This window comes from Cherax quadricarinatus, chromosome 15 (genome assembly GCF_038502225.1).
Source record: "Cherax quadricarinatus isolate ZL_2023a chromosome 15, ASM3850222v1, whole genome shotgun sequence".
Lineage (NCBI taxonomy): Eukaryota > Metazoa > Arthropoda > Malacostraca > Decapoda > Parastacidae > Cherax > Cherax quadricarinatus.
In genome coordinates, this window is record NC_091306.1 from 18,016,344 (window position 1) to 18,032,480 (window position 16,137).

At 42.0% G+C, this 16,137-nt stretch overlaps 1 protein-coding gene across 3 annotated transcripts in view; it reads left to right on the plus strand.

Moving 5' to 3' along the window:
* Window positions 1-16,137, plus strand: part of LOC128692161 (uncharacterized) — a 138,036-nt gene that overhangs the window by 77,554 nt on the left and 44,345 nt on the right. For all 3 annotated transcript variants that reach the window (XM_070085187.1, XM_070085188.1, XM_070085189.1), the window contains one exon: window positions 13,506-13,560. In XM_070085187.1, the coding sequence (XP_069941288.1) occupies window positions 13,506-13,560 (55 nt within the window). The remainder of the gene's footprint in view (window positions 1-13,505; window positions 13,561-16,137) is intronic.

Below are 16,137 nucleotides of genomic sequence, written 5' to 3' on the forward strand. Positions count from 1 at the left end.
GGTTAGGTTAAGTTAGGTTAGGCTAGGTTAGGATAAGTTAGGTTAGGTTAGGTTATGTTAGGATAAGTTAGGTTAGGTTAGGCTAGGTTAGGGATGTGTGTGTGTGTGTGTCTGTGTGTGTGTGGGGGGGATGTGGGATGTGGGTGATGTGGGATGTGGGTGTTGTTGTCGAACTAGAGATACCGAAAAGACGTTATAAGTGGGTTGTTTTTGTGACTTTTTCTGATGTAGTGTGGCCCCTTATTAACTTTAATGAACTAAAAGGGTTAAAACGAGAAAAAAATGGGGGGGGGGGGTGTGGGTGTTGTGACTTTCTGATGAAATTAGATAAAACGAGAAAAAATTGTGGGTGTTGTGGGTTGTGGGTGTTGTGGGGTGTGGGTGTTGATCTTAGTTTATGGTGATTTTGGTGGTGTTTTGAGTGTATTCAGTGGTGTTTTAGTAATCAGTGGTGTATTTGGGAGTACTCAAATGGTGTTTTTGGAAGTGTTTCAGTGTTGTTTGGAAATGTTCAAAGGTGTTCAAAGGTGTTTTGAGTGTGTTCAAATGTTGTTTTTTTTTTGAAGGTGATCAAGGGTGTTCAAGGGTGTTTTGAAGGTGTTCGAAGGTGTTTTGAGGTTATTCAAAGGTGTTTTGAGTGTGTTCAAATGATTATGAGAGTGTTTTGAATGTGTTCAAAGGTGTTTTGAAGGTGTTCAAAGGTGTTTTGAAGGTGTTGAAGGGTGTTTTGAGTGTGTTCAAGGGTGTTTGAAGGTGTTGAAGGGTGTTTTGATTGAATTCAGCGGTGTTTTAGTAGTAATCAGTGGTGTAATTGGGAGTACTCAAATTGTGTTTTTTGGAAGTGTTTCAGTGTTGATTGGAAATGTTCAAAGGTGTTTTTGAAAAGTGTTCAAGAGTGTTTTGAAGGTGTTCAAGGGTGTTTGAAGGTGTTGAAGGGTGTTTTGATTGAATTCAGCGGTGTTTTAGTAGTAATCAGTGGTGTAATTGGGAGTACTCAAATAGTGTTTTGGAAATGTTCATGGGTGTTGTGGGATGTGGGTGTTGTGGGATGTGGGTGTTGATCTTAGTTTATGGTGATTTTGGTGGTGTTTTGAGTGTATTCAGTGATGTTTTAGTATTCAGTGGTGTATTTGGGAGTACTCAAATGGTGTTTTTGGAAGTGTTTCAGTGTTGTTTGGAAATGTTCAAAGGTGTTCAAAGGTGTTTTGAGTGTGTTCAAATGTTGTTTTTTTGAAGGTGATCAAGGGTGTTCAAGGGTGTTCAAAGGTGTTTTGAGGTTATTCAAAGGTGTTTTGAGTGTGTTCAAATGTTGTTTTTGAAGGTGTTCAAGGGTGTTTTGAAGGTGTTCAAGGGTGTTTTGAAGGTGTTCAAAGGTGTTTTGAGGTTATTCAAAGGTGTTTTGAGGTTATTCAAAGGTGTTTTGAAGGTGTTCAAGGGTGTTTTGAAGGTGTACAAATGATGTGCAAGAGTACTTTTGAGTGTGTTCAAATGTTTTTTGAAGGTGTTCAAGGGTGTTTTGAAGGTGTTCAAGGGTGTTTTGAAGGTGTTCAAAGGTGTTTTGAGGTTATTCAAAGGTGTTTTGAAGGTGTTCAAGGGTGTTTATGTGAGTATTCAAAGGTGTTTTGAGTGTGTTCAAATGTTGTTTTTTTGAATGTGTTCAAGGGTGTTTTGAAGGTGTTCAAAGGTGTTTTGAGGTTATTCAAAGGTGTTTTGAGTGTGTTCAAATGTTGTTTTTGAAGGTGTTCAAGGGTGTTTTGAAGGTGTTCAAGGGTGTTTTGAAGGTGTTCAAGGGTGTTTGAAGGTGTTGAAGGGTGTTTTGATTGAATTCAGTGGTGTTTTAGTAGTAATCAGTGGTGTAATTGGGAGTACTCAAATAGTGTTTTGGAAATGTTCGTGGGTGTTGTGGGATGTGGGTGTTGTTGTCGAACTAGAGATACCGAAAAAAGATGTTATAAGTGGGTTGTTGTTGGGACTTTTTCTGATGTAGTGTGTCCCCTTATTAACTTTAATGAACTAAAAGGGCTAAAACGAGAAAAAATTGTGGGTTGTGGAAGTTGTTGTTGTGACTTTCTGATGTACTGTGTCCCCTTATTAACTTTAATGAACTAAAAGGGTTAAAACGAGAAAAATTGTGGGTGTTGTGGGGTGTGTGTGTGCGTGTGTGTTAGGTGTCAGAGTTTTTTATTTGTGAAAATCTTGGTTACAGTGATGACATTAGTTAAAACGAGTAAAATTTGTTGGTAATTGATGAGGGTAGTGTAGTCGAATTAGAGTTACCGAAAAAAGATGATATAAGTGGGTTGTGATGAAATTAGTTTAAAAACGATATTCAAAGGTGTTTTGAAGGTGTTCAAGGGTGTTTATGTGAGTACTTTGGGGGTGTTCAAAGTAAAGTGTTTGAGTTAGTTTTTGTGATAATGTTGTGAAGTCTGGAGACTGAGGGATGAGTTGTAATTTAATGAAATGTGTAAGTGCAGATAAATTAGAGATGTCAAATCTTATTTGGGAGTACTCAAATAGTGTTTTGGAAATGTTCAAAGGTGTTTTGAGTGTGTTCAAATGTTGTTTTTGAGAGTGTTCAAGGGTGTTCAAGGGTGTTTTGAAGGTGTTCAAAGGTGTTTTGAGGTTATTCAAAGGTGTTTTGAAGGTGTTCAAGGGTGTTTATGTGAGTATTCAAAGGTGTTTTTTGAAGGTGTACAAATGATTAAGAGAGTACTTATACATATACTTATACTTATACATATACATATATATCAAATGATGTGCAAGAGTACTTATGAAGGTGTTCTGGGAGTATTCAGAGATGATTTGGGGGTGTTCGAATGATGATTTTGGAGTATTTCAGTGTTGTTTGGAAATGTATAAAGGTATTTTTTGTGAGTATTCAAATGATTTATGAGTGTTTTGAAGATGTTCAAAGTAAAAGTGCGTATTTAACTTCGTAATATGTAAAATTGTGAGTAGTGAATTTAACGAAAGTGGATGTAAGCGATGTGGTGACTTTCTGATGCATGTGTCCCCTTATTAACTTTAATGAACTGAAAGGGTTAAAACGAGAAAAATTGGGGGTTATGAGTGAAAATTGTGAGGTGTTGGTTGGAGTGTGAGGGTTTGGAAGGGTGGGTAAAAGGGTAGACAAGATTCAACCTGTGTGCGCGTGGTCCTTTTTAGTTCATTTAACTTAATGAGAGGAATACTGACGTCACTGACCGCCGAGTAAACACCCTTCATTAGACCTGTAGTAAGCATGCCCCATAGGAGGAGTTCATTTGAATGCTTACCCCCAGAGGGGGGAATCCAAAAAACCTTGATCCAAGGAGATGGAGTCTTGGTATTATCGAGAAATTTTGGGGTGAAAGGAGGGGTACCCAAAAATTTGATCCAAGGAGATGGAGACTTTGATTTCGAGAAATTTTGGGCTGGGGGTGAAAGTGAGAGGGGGGATCCGAGGAGATCATAAGAATTTCGAAACCCCCATAGGGGGGGAATCCAAAACTTGTATTATCGAGAAAAATTTGAGGTGGGGGGTGGGTGAAAGTGGGAGGGGTAATCCAAAAATTTGATCCAAGGTGATCATAAGAAATTCAAAACCCCCATAGGGGGGAATCCAAAACTTGTATTATCGAGAAATTTTTGGGATTGGGGGGGTGAAAGTGGGAGGGGGAACCTTAAAAATTTGATCTGAGGAGATGGAGTCTTTCGAAACCCCCATAGGGGGGAATCCAAAAACTTGGTAATATCGAGAAATTTTGGGATGGGGGTGAAAGTGAGAGGGGGAACCTTAAAAACTTGATCCGAGGAGATGGAGAGCACAAGAAAATGAAATTCAAAAAAAATTCGAAACCCCATAGGGGAGAATCCAAAAAATTTGATTCGAGGAGATGGTGTCATGGTATTATCGAGAAAAATTTGAGGTGGGGGGTGGGTGAAAGTGGGAGGGGTAATCCAAAAATTTGATCCAAGGTGATCATAAGAAATTCAAAACCCTTGATCCAAGGAGATGGAGACTTTCGAAACCCCCCATAGGGGGATCCAAAAAATTTGATCTGAGGAGATGGAGTCTTGGTATTATCGAGAAAATTTGATCCGAGGAGATGGAGAATTTCGAAAACCCCATAGGGGAGAATCCAAAAACCTTGATCCAAGGAGATGGAGAATTTCGAAAACCCCATAGGGGGGATCCAAAAAACCTTGATCCAAGGAGATGGAGAATTTCGAAAACCCCATAGGGGGGAATCCAAAAAACTTGATCCGAGGAGATGGAGTCATGGTATTATCGAGAAAATTTTGGGGATGGGGGGTGAAAGTGGGAGGGGGATCCGAGGAGATGGAGACTTTCGAAACCCCCCATAGGGGGGGAATCCAAAAACTTGGTAATATCGAGAAATTTTGGGATGGGGGTGAAAGTGAGAGGGGGAACCTCAAAAATTTGATCTGAGGAGATGGAGAGCACAAGAAAATGAAATTCAAAAAAAATTCGAAACCCCATAGGGGAGAATCCAAAAACCTTGATCCAAGGAGATCATAAGAAAAAAAATTCGAGGCGCGGGGGCGATCCGGATGACGCTGCAGAAGGCGCAGCAGAAGGCGCGGGCGGACGCGCGGGCGGGCGCGCGGGCGGGGCGGGGCGCGCGGGCGGGCGCGCGGGCGGCGCGCGGCGCGACGGCGGGGTCGCGAGGGGGGGGGGGTCGTGGGGGGGTATTGGTTGGGGGGTCAAGGGTGAGGTAGTCTCGAGGGCGAGGTCATGGTCAAAACCGGAAGTAACACCTAGGTGTGAAAAGGTGACCCTCCAGCTGCTGGTCCTAGACCGGATACACCGCCCAGTGGAAGACCTAAACCGGAAGGAGCCTCCCTGTAGAAGGCCCTAAACCGGAAGGAGCCACTCTGTAGAAGGCCCTAAACCGGAAGGAGCCACTCTGTAGAAAAGTTAACTACTTATATATATATATATTCTCCATGGGGAAGTGAAACAGAATTCTTCCTCCATAAGCCATGCGTGTCGTAAGAGGCGACTGAAATGTCGGGAGCTAGGGGCTAGTAACCCCTTCTCCTGTATATATTACTAAATTTGAAAGGAGAAACTTTCGTTTTTCCTTTTGGGTCACCCCACCTCGGTGGGATACGGCTGGTACGTTGAAAAGAAGAAAGATATATATATATATATATATATATATATATATATATATATATATATATATATATATATATATATATATATATATATATATATATATATATATATATATATATATATATATATATATATATATATATATATATATATATATATATATATATATATATATATGCGTGTCCATCTCAAACCAAGCCAGCTAAACGCAGTAGGACTGATAGACCAACTATGCATTTAATCAGAAACATAAAATAAGAGATAATGAAATAATGTCGTAGCTATTAAAAGTCATTCCGGTATTTCTATTAAGTTATACACGTTTTCTTGTGGTCCCTTATTAAGCTTAAGCAGTGACAGGCAAGGTCGTTTATTATAACAATTTAAATGCGGGAGCACAAGATAATAAGCTACTTAAATGTATGACCCCCTCACCTCATTTAACTTACAACACTGTACACCCAGCATCCTGTCATGAGCTCTTATTTGGCCATGATAAAACAAAAACGGTGACCCCTTGAGGAAAAACAACAACAAAGATTTAAAGGTGAGTATCGTTCTTGTGAAGCACTAAATCCCCCGACCCCATTAGTTCACACACGGCTAGGCAATTAAGGACGAGTTTTTTTTCTTAATTCCTGCTCGATAGAGGGGTCCACTCTCAGAGCTACAGATTTGTCCTGGTTCACGTGAGGCCTTGTCTGCACAGTTGTTCTAAATTATTTATTCTGCTGGGTGAAACACGCCATCATCTTCATGGGAATATTTATGAAGCACAGATGTCAAACACTTGTCAGTGCAGTATCACAAGCTTATCCGGTGACAGCAGACAGCTGGTGAGATGGCATTTCTAGCAGCTCATCAGGGCAAATAATAGAGCCTACTAGACTGGAGAATACACTAGACCTCATCTTCACTAACAATGATGATCTGATACGAAATGTCACCATATCAAAAACAATATACTCAGATCACAACATAATCGAGGTTCAGACATGTATGCGCGAAGCCCCAAGCCGACAAAATGAGATTAGTCACGAGGGAACCTTCACCAAATTCAACTTTAATAACAAGAACATAAAGTGGGACCAAGTAAACCAAGTCCTAAACGATATAAGCTGGGAAGATAGACTAAGCAACACAAACTCCAACTCATGCCTAGAACCGATTAACTCGGTGGCACTCGATGTATGCTCAAGGCTTATTCCTTTAAGAAAAAGGAGGAATAGCTGTAAAATAGAAAGAGGCAGGCGCTCCCTTTACAGGCGACGGAAAAGAATAACAGAGTGGCTAAAAGAGGACAATATATATCTGAAATGCGTAAAGTCACTGATCAGAGAAATAGCAAACATCGAGCTTTAGCTAAAGGAATCTTATAGGACTCAGGAATCGCGGGAAGAACTATAAGCCATAAATGAAATCGAAAGAAACCCAAAGCATTTCTTTTCTTATGCCAAATCAAAATCGAGAACAACGTCCAGTATTGGGCCCCTACTTAAACAAGATGGGTCCTACACAGATGACAACAAGGAAATGAGTGAGCTACTCAAGTCACAATATGACTCAGTTTTTAGCAAGCCGCTAACCAGACTGAGAGTCGAAGATCAAAATGAATTTTTTATGAGAGAGCCACAGAATTTGGTTAACACAAGCCTATCTGATATTATCCTGACGCCAAATGACTTCGAACAGGCGATAAATGACATGCCCATGCACTCTGCCCCAGGACCAGACTCATGGAACTCCGTGTTCATCAAGAACTACAAGAAGCCCATATCACGAGCTTTTACCATCTTATGGAGAGGGAGCATGGACGCGGGGGTCGTCCCACAGTTACTAAAAACAACAGACATAGCCCCACTCCACAAAGGGGGCAGTAAAGCAATAGCAAAGAACTACAGACCGATAGCACTAACATCCCATATCATAAAAATCTTTGAAAGGGTCCTAAGAAGCAAGATCGCCACCCATCTAGATACCCATCAATTACACAACCCAGGGCAACATGGGTTTAGAGCAGGTCGCTCCTGCCTGTCTCAGCTACTGGATCACTACGACAAGGTCCTAGATGCACTAGAAGACAAAAAGAATGCAGATGTAATATATACAGACTTTGCAAAAACCTTCGACAAGTGTGACCATGGCGTAATAGCTCACAAAATGCGTGCTAAAGGAATAACAGGAAAAGTTGGTAGATGGATCTATAATTTCCTCACAAACAGAACACAAAGAGTAGTAGTTAACAGAGTAAAGTCTGAGGCGGCTACGGTGAAAAGCTCTGTTCCACAAGGCACAGTACTCGCTCCCATCTTGTTTCTCATCCTCATATCTGCCATAGACAAGGATGTCAGCCACAGCACCGTGTCTTCCTTTGCAGATGACACCCGAATTTGCATGACAGTGTCTTCCATTGCAGACACTGCAAGGCTCCAGGCGGACATCAACCAAATCTTTCAGTGGGCTGCAGAAAACAATATGAAGTTCAACGATGAGAAATTTTAATTACTCCGATATGGTAAACATGAGGAAATTAAAACTTCATCAGAGTACAAAACAAATTCCTTCCACAAAATAGAGCGAAAAACGAACGTCAAAGACCTGGGAGTGATCATGTCGGAGGATCTCACCTTCAAGGACCATAATATTGTGTCAATCGCATCTGCTAGAAAAAATGACAGGATGGATAATGAGAACCTTCAAAACTTGGGAGGCCAAGCCCATGATGACACTCTTCAGGTCGCTTGTTCTATCTAGGCTGGAAAATTGCTGCACACTAACCACCTTTCAAGGCAGGTGAAATTGCTGACCTAGAAAATGTACAGAGAACCTTCACGGTACGCATAACGGAGAGAAAACACCTCAATTACTGGGAGCGCTTGAAGTTCCTGAACCTGTACTCCCTGGAACGCAGGCGGGAGAGATACATGATTATATACACCTGGAAAATCCTAGAGGGACTAGTACCGAACTTGCACACGAAAATCACTCTCTCCGAAAGCAAAAGACTCGGCAGACGATGCAACATCCCCCCAATGAAAAGCATGGGTGTCACTAGCACGTTAAGAGACAACACAATAAGTGTCGGGGGCCCGAGACTGTTCAACTGCCTACCAGCATACATAAGGGGGATTACCAAGAGACCCCTGACTGTCTTCAAGCAGGCACTGGACAAGCACCTAAAGTCGGTACTTGACCAGCCGGGCTGTGGCTCGTACGTTGGATTGCGTGCAGCCAGCAGTAACAGCCTGGTTGATCAGACTCTGATACACAAGGAGGCCTGGTCACAGACCGGGCCGCGGGGGCGTTGACCCCCGGAACTCTCTCCAGGTAAACTCCAGGGTACTATCGTCGGGGTAACATTTCGGAGTAAGTCTTTGAAGTAAGAGACTGAGCCTCTGGGAACTTTAATAAAACCACGTGTATGGCCTTTTCAGTCACTGCAACAGTTGTGCATCCCCTACATACAAGAGCAATCTGAAACTACCTAGCCAAAGATTGTGCGCTCGACAAGGAATGCCACAACAATCACTAGCATGCAGTGTATATTTCAAGTTAACGCTGATTGGTCGCCTCACTAAAGCACTCTGCAGTTCATGTTTCCTCACGAAACTAGTCGCACAGTGACCCTGCATATGGAAGAAATTATCAGCGACATCGAAGATGAAAAATCCTATAGTTTGTAATAAAAAATAAAGAAATAACGAAATATAATTATTGGATCGGTTTTGTCGTGTCATCGACAATTTCCCTTTATCAATTGTAACCGAAAAGCTATCTTCCTTCCGTACACTGAAGTATGCCTGATAGCGTTATATTGATTTATGAATACTTATCAGACAGTGCTTGACAGCTATGACTTTTCGAGATCCATATAGAAACAAGGAGGACTAAGATGAGTGATCTTATCAACTTCATATATTTATTTAGGTTAAATTTTGAATTTTGTAAAACAAAAAATAACATGGATTTTTTTTATTAGTTTATCAGTATCTAAACCTCGTGATGCTTCCTACTCTACCTACTCTGCTAACACTGTTACTGACGTAGCAGTAATGGCTTTGTAGTTTGCCACCAGGTGTTGAGGAAACAGTTCCCACCTGCTGACACACCTGCAGGAACAGCATGGGTGGATGGTGGAAAGGTACACATAACAACAGTCTGTGTGGCTTTCCCCAGTGTCACAGCCACACACAACTCCACCAGCACCACAAGGGTAATTACTGGTAAACACACGGGGGTGTCTTGGTGCCAGAGGCTAAAAGGTGAAGTATTAATTCTTTCTCGACACACCGCGTAAGAACACACTCTTGTGGACTATCATTGGCACTCTACGAGAAAATAATTCTGAGTAGGCTTTTAGATAGGCACGGGGATGGGACGACACCTGCATGCATTCAACGTGGGATTAATTGCAGGTATTGGCCTCTGGTCCAGGGTCTCCCACGCAGGAAACCCGCTAGGATTCCCCCTCCTCTTTACCAGCCCATCCTGATACTGTACCTGTTTTCTGTTTTTAAATACCAGAGTATCGTATAACCTGCAACAGCGGCTGAGTAAACGACAGGATATAGTGTTTGCTTAGATCTTACGGAAACAATGTTAAAAAATTACGGGTTGCGCTGTGACAGTCGTGTCTAATCTCCCTGCAGTATTAATCTTCTCTACACTGAGTCTCTTTTTCTAGCCCATTGTTTATTATAATTATTTTTTGGATGGGAGCTGAACAAATTAGTAAGGAGACCTAATTTGTGTTTACATGGGAGGCACCATTACCACTGCCATTCAGGGCTGCCATGGACCATCCGACCTCCTGCCCCTCGCTAGCCGAACATCACCCCTGCCTCGTGGTGCAGCAACCACGCCCCCCTTCAGTACCGTTCCCTCCCCTCCTCTTCCCTCCATCCCCACTGCAAGCAACACCCTCGCTCTACGCCCCAGCCATGAGGCAACTCCCCCCATGTCCCCAGCCTTGACGCAGTCAGCAATGTTTAACCTTGCTATAATCCCAAGTTAATATTTTACTGCTGCTTTATATCATGTGTCACCTCTGTTCATGTGGACACTGAAGGTGATCACAAGACAGTGTGTCACCTCTGTTCCTGTGGACACCGAAGATGATCACAAGATAATGTATCACCTCTGTTCCTCTGGACACTGAAGGTGATCACAAGCTCCTGGGCACTGTGTTATTCCCACAGGTAATCAGGTAACTGAAGGAACTGGAATAGCATTAGTGATACAAGAATGTTGGAATTAGAGAAATACTAATAGAAAGAAGTGTATAAATAGTAACAACTGGAGATATGAACACTTCACATTTGAATGGGGGGGGGGGGAGTAATAAAGTTTAGGGCCCTCATTTTTTAATATAAATCCATGGGAAAATAAAATTAACAGTACTATGGCGGTAATAATTTACAACTGATCTACAACTTGTAATTGATAACCGATGACTCACGAAATCGTAATGACACGATTGCAAACAAACCATACCGCGGGCGGGGATAGAACCCGCGATCAGAAAGTCAAAACTCCGGACCGTCGCCCCTCAAGGAAGGTTCCTTGATGTTGGTGAGGGGCTCTTGATTTAGGGAATTGGATCTGTGCTCCAGTTTCCCGAATTAAGCCTGAATGCCTGCCACATCCCTTCCCCCCAGGCGCTGTATAATCCTCTGGGTTTAGCGCTTCCCCCTTGATTATAATAATAATAATCCAGACCGTCGCGTTAGCCACTGGACTAGCTGGTCCAGTGGCTAACGCGACGGTCTGGAGTTTTGAGACTCAGATCGCGGGTTCTATCCCCACCCGTGGTATGATAACCGATATTTGTTTCAGTCCATCCTGAATCATTACCAGATTGCGCTGGAAAGCCAGAGAAGTGTCCACGAACTTAATGCACGTAGGGCGACCCACTTAAGTCTGGTCGGACCCAGCGTTCCTGTGATCTTTGCGGTGAATTACTTCTAGTCGTCGCTGTATAGGTGTCTGACCACTTCAAAGGGAGCCATCCATCACAACCTTTCACAGCCTTTTCATTGCGGGTAGACTGTAGGAGGCTGCGGCACCACCTGACCCTTTCAGAGACTCTCAGCATTCATCTCATCTGACGAATCTTAGTAAATGTAAATGAAATACAAAACTCGCACTAACTCATTTTCTTCTCCAACTTAAGCATTTTAAAAATGAAGATTTGACTCAGTTGCTTCATTACTCCAATTTAATATATTTCTCATAGAACTTTGAAAACAAACTTAACTGACGTAAGGTGATATGGGTGTGATATACATCACAACGAGATGAGTATAGTGTGTATTCTGTGCTCTCATAGAACAGCAACGCGCATCATCGCAGGAAGTTCTTATTCCTCCCGCCTTCACGTAGTTCATCCTTACTGTCCGGAGTATCTCACCATCCGGTGAAAGCGCACCACAAGGATTCTTTAAAGCTCCATCATGTAAATCTAAGAGTATACATATGGAGTGAATAGTGGAGGGAGGGGGAGGGGGTGTTGCGCAGTGCGGAGTTGCTGGGATGTCGAAGCAATGTGGCAGTAGTAGTTGTGTGGTCTCTGTGTCTCCAAGTGCCCCTGCCTCCCCTCGGTGTCTCCAAAGTGACCCTTTCCTCGCCGTGTCTCCAAGTGCCCCTTCCTTTCAGCACAGTATAGCTCCATCTGTACTTCAAGTATAAGTAATTGAGCACTTATTAACCCTGCCAGTTATATATCTTGTATGCAGTGAAATTTGCTCGCAGAATACTAACTGCTAATTAAAGGATACTTACAGTTGAACAGGTCAGGGGATGCATGCTGATCACACTGCATGCTGATCATACTGCATGCTGCACCAATTAACATCCTGTCTATATCAATACTAATGAAGAATGCAGTTATTAATATAATGTAAGATTTACTGTAACAAATCAGCTGTATTTAATAATTTTCATATATTTATGTTGTTGCAGCTTAGCACATGTGTTAGATAAGGTATCTTAAGAGGAAAAGGTAAAAAGAAAGGAAAATATTTCCTTGAGATATCACAGATTTGGTCAGCAAGGCCACATCCACCTGGTCAAGACCCCACCTGATCTGGTCATCAATGGTTACTGAACATCCAGGTTACTATACTTGCAAATGACTAAACCATTATTAAGGAACCTTAATAATGAAGGTAAAAACACCTTTTTAGTACACAGACAGAAAGCATGGTTTTTGTTTAAATCCGTTGTGGTAGATGTTAGGTATTGTATGTGCTTTTGTTTCACACGAGATAATTGTCAGTACATATGATATGGATAGTAGCTAAAATCTGTTCGACATGAGCGCCACCTGATGTTCTCAAAAGTAATGTAGTTAGTCAAGACGAACGTCTCTGTCTACTCAAGGTCTACCAACTGCGCATCTCATTCATCTACGTGAAAAAAAAATCCACAAAAAAATAGTTCTTTGACAGCGTTTTTATTAGGATTTTATAAACGTTGTTGTTATTGCTAAGGAAAGAAAATCTAAGGCAGCTGAGTTTACAGCGTCATTTTCCATAAATAAGTGTTAGTTAATGTTTTACTAGCCTTATCATACCTATTTGTATACCGTTTACACTACCTCAGGGGTACTGGAGCATCGACCATATTTAGGACGAGACCTCCGGCAGGCATGCGTGAGCGTGTTTGATAGGAGTGAATGGAGACACATGGTTTTTAATACTTGACGTGCTGTTGGAGTGTGAGCAAAGTATCATTTATGAAGGGGTTCAGGGAAACCGGCAGGCCGGACTTGAGTCCTGGAGATGGGAAGTACAGTGCCTGCACTCTGAAGGAGGGGTGTTAATGTTGCAGTTTAAAAACTGTAGTGTAAAGCACCCTTCTGGCAAGACAGTGATGGAGTGAATGATGGTGAAAGTTTTTCTTTTTCGGGCCACCCTGCCTTGGTGGGAGTCGGCCAGTGTGATAAAAAAAATAAAAAACCTTCCGGTGTGCCTATGAATGTACATCGCTTCCTCTGGTCAGCTGGTGACAAGTAATAAATATGTATGCTTCGTTGATCTGAAAGTTCGCGAATATTGAGGTTTCTGCATGACCAAGGCCCGGGTGGGAGTCTTAGAGTGTAATAATCTCAGACTCTGAGCACGTCGCGCGAGTGTGGGGCTTTAAGTGCCCAGTAGGTAGCTCCAAGCATCGGGTCACATCATCCCGTAGAGATGGTCACTGTTTCCTTTAAAGTTAATACCGTCAGGTTATAATTTAAAGTGTGACAAGGCTAGTTTTTGGAGTTAGGAACGCTGCATCTGTGTTGGAAATCTCTTGCAGCCAGAACAGTGCCTCGATGTGAGGGTTTTCAATTTTGTGACTTGCTAATTGTTAACTTCTGCGTCCCCTACAGGATGGGCAAGACGAAGACGGAGACAACCACACGCACCTTCACCAAGAATGGCACGGTACGTAGTTCCACTGTGAAGTACAGTGTCTTTGATGGTATATGGTGTATACTGTTCCGCAGTGCAGTATTTTTTGTGTTTGATGGTACATACTTCATACAACACCATGGTGTGGTGTATTGTGCATGTGAAAGATGGCTCAAGGAACATAATAGTATGATAGTGATGGTGAACAGAAAAAAATTAACTACGTCTACCTGTAGATCCATAAACGAGTGTCTGTGGTTCGTATGAGTGATCACTTTTCATCTGTGCCCTGTTATTCTGTTTTTTCCCATGGTCTCGACTTGCCCACCGTGCTAGTTTCCCTGAGCATTTTTTACATCTTGACCATGTCTTCCCTGCACTTCCACCTACGTGAAGAGCAGCTCATTTAACCTTTTCTCGTTGTTCAGGTCCCTTAGCTCATAGACCAGTCTGGTGACAAACGTCTAAACTTTCCCGACTTGACGACGGTGTGATGAGATGCTCTGTCAGAGCTTCAGCGCCTTTTATCAGTACTCTTCCTTACCTTCCCTTTCCCCGTCTCTTCCCTGAGCTCCCGCCCATTGCAGTTCGTTTTCAGGCCTCAAATCGGTATAGTGTGATAGTGAGTGTATGGAGTAGCGTGTCCAATGAGGATGCACGGTAAAGTGTACATGCTGAAATTGCATAGTAATGACAGTTTAAATGGTATTACATAAACATGTTGTGTACGACACAATAAAATACGTCAACTTATATCTGAGCGTACGGCATTGTTTGTGTCGTGCTCTTCAGCCATTGCAGTCAAACAAGCCGAATTTTCTTAAATAGGTTTCTATATTTTTTGTCATGTATTGGTGGATATATTCACGAAATCAACATGAACAGATAGTTGATTTTTCGCCAAAATTAATTTAGCAGCCAAACCTAGGATTTACGCAGTATAGCTTGATCATACCTGATATATCTAAAGTGAGCCTAACTATAATTATTATTACTTAACATTAATGAATATAATAATTTTGTGATGTTTCGACTGATTAACACAGAACTATAGCCAAAATTATTTGTTTTTGCCATTTTTGGCAAAATAATCGTTGCTATATAAGCCAAGTCGGCAAGTTCTCTACAACAATATATACAAGAAGTGTCGAATTCTCAGTGTATATACCCTGAGAGTTTAATCCTTATTTTATGGATTAAAGTGTTCTTGACTGACAGTAAACAGGTGACATGCAGCCTTAATGACCCTCGGGTAGTTGATAGGCTTTAAACCCCATTAACCTAACAAAGTTCTTTATACAGAAGGATACTTGTCATCTCCTGAGCCACAGCTTCACTACCATATAATGTTTTTCTTTATGTAATCACTGAACAATCTCTCCTTTTATTTGGTCGTTTCTTGGCCACGGTAATTATAATTATTTCTATATTTTGCACTCACTACACAAATTCCATGCTATTATTTATAATTACGGTTGGCGTAATACCTTGGTTATTGTAAATTGCATCTTGCTTCAGGGAAACTGATAATTTACTTGGGTTATATTCTGATAATTCGCCATAAAAACTGCCTACCCTCCCTTGTTTTAAGTTATCATCAGATCCAGAACAAACAACAGTGTTGACTTGAACTTGTGTGCCTGGAGAGGGTTTCGGGGGTCTGAGACCAGGCCTCGTGGTGGATCAAAGTCTGATCAACTAGGCTGTTGCTGCAAACTGACCTACGAACCACAGCCCGGTTGGTCAGGTACTGACTTTAGGTGCCTGTCCAGTGCCTTAGTGAAGACAGCCAGGGGTCTTTTGGTAATCCCCCTTATGTATGCTGGGAGGCAGTTGAACAGTCTTGGGCCCCGTACACTTATTGTGTTATCTCTCAGTGTACTCATGGCGCCCCTGCTTTTCATTGGGGGAATGTTGCATCTCCTGCCTAGTCTTTTGCTTTCATAGGGAGTGATTTTCGTGTGCAAGTTTGGTACTAATCCCTCTAGGATTTTCCAAGTCTATATTTTCATGTATCTCTCTCAACTGCGCTCTAGGGAATACAGATCAAGGGTCTTCAACTATTCCCAGTAATTTAGGTGCCTTATCGTACTTATGTCTGCCGTGAATTTCTTTGTACACTCTCCAGGTCAGCAATTTCGCCTGCCTTGAAGGGGGCAGTTAGTGTACAACAGTATTCCAGCCTAAAGAGAACAAGCGATTTGAAGAGAATCATCATGGGCTTAGCGTCCCTAGTTTTGAAGGTTCTCATTATCCATCCTATCATTTTCCTAGCAGATGCGGTTGATACATTGTTGTGGTCTTTGAAGGCGAGATCCTCTGACATTATCACTCCCAGGTCCTTCACATTACTTTTTCGCTCTATTGTAAGGTTAGAATTTGTCGTATACTCTGATACAGTTTTAATTTCCTCAAGTTTTCCATATCTGAGTAGTTGAAATTTCTCTTCATTGAACTTCATATTGTTTTGAGTGGCCCATTTGAAGATTTGGTTTATGTCCGCTTGGAGTCTTGCAGTGTCTTCGATGGAGGTCACTGTCATGGCAGTCCGGAGCTATGGCTTACATCTGTCTATGTCAGATATGAAGATGAGGAATAGAATGGGAGCGA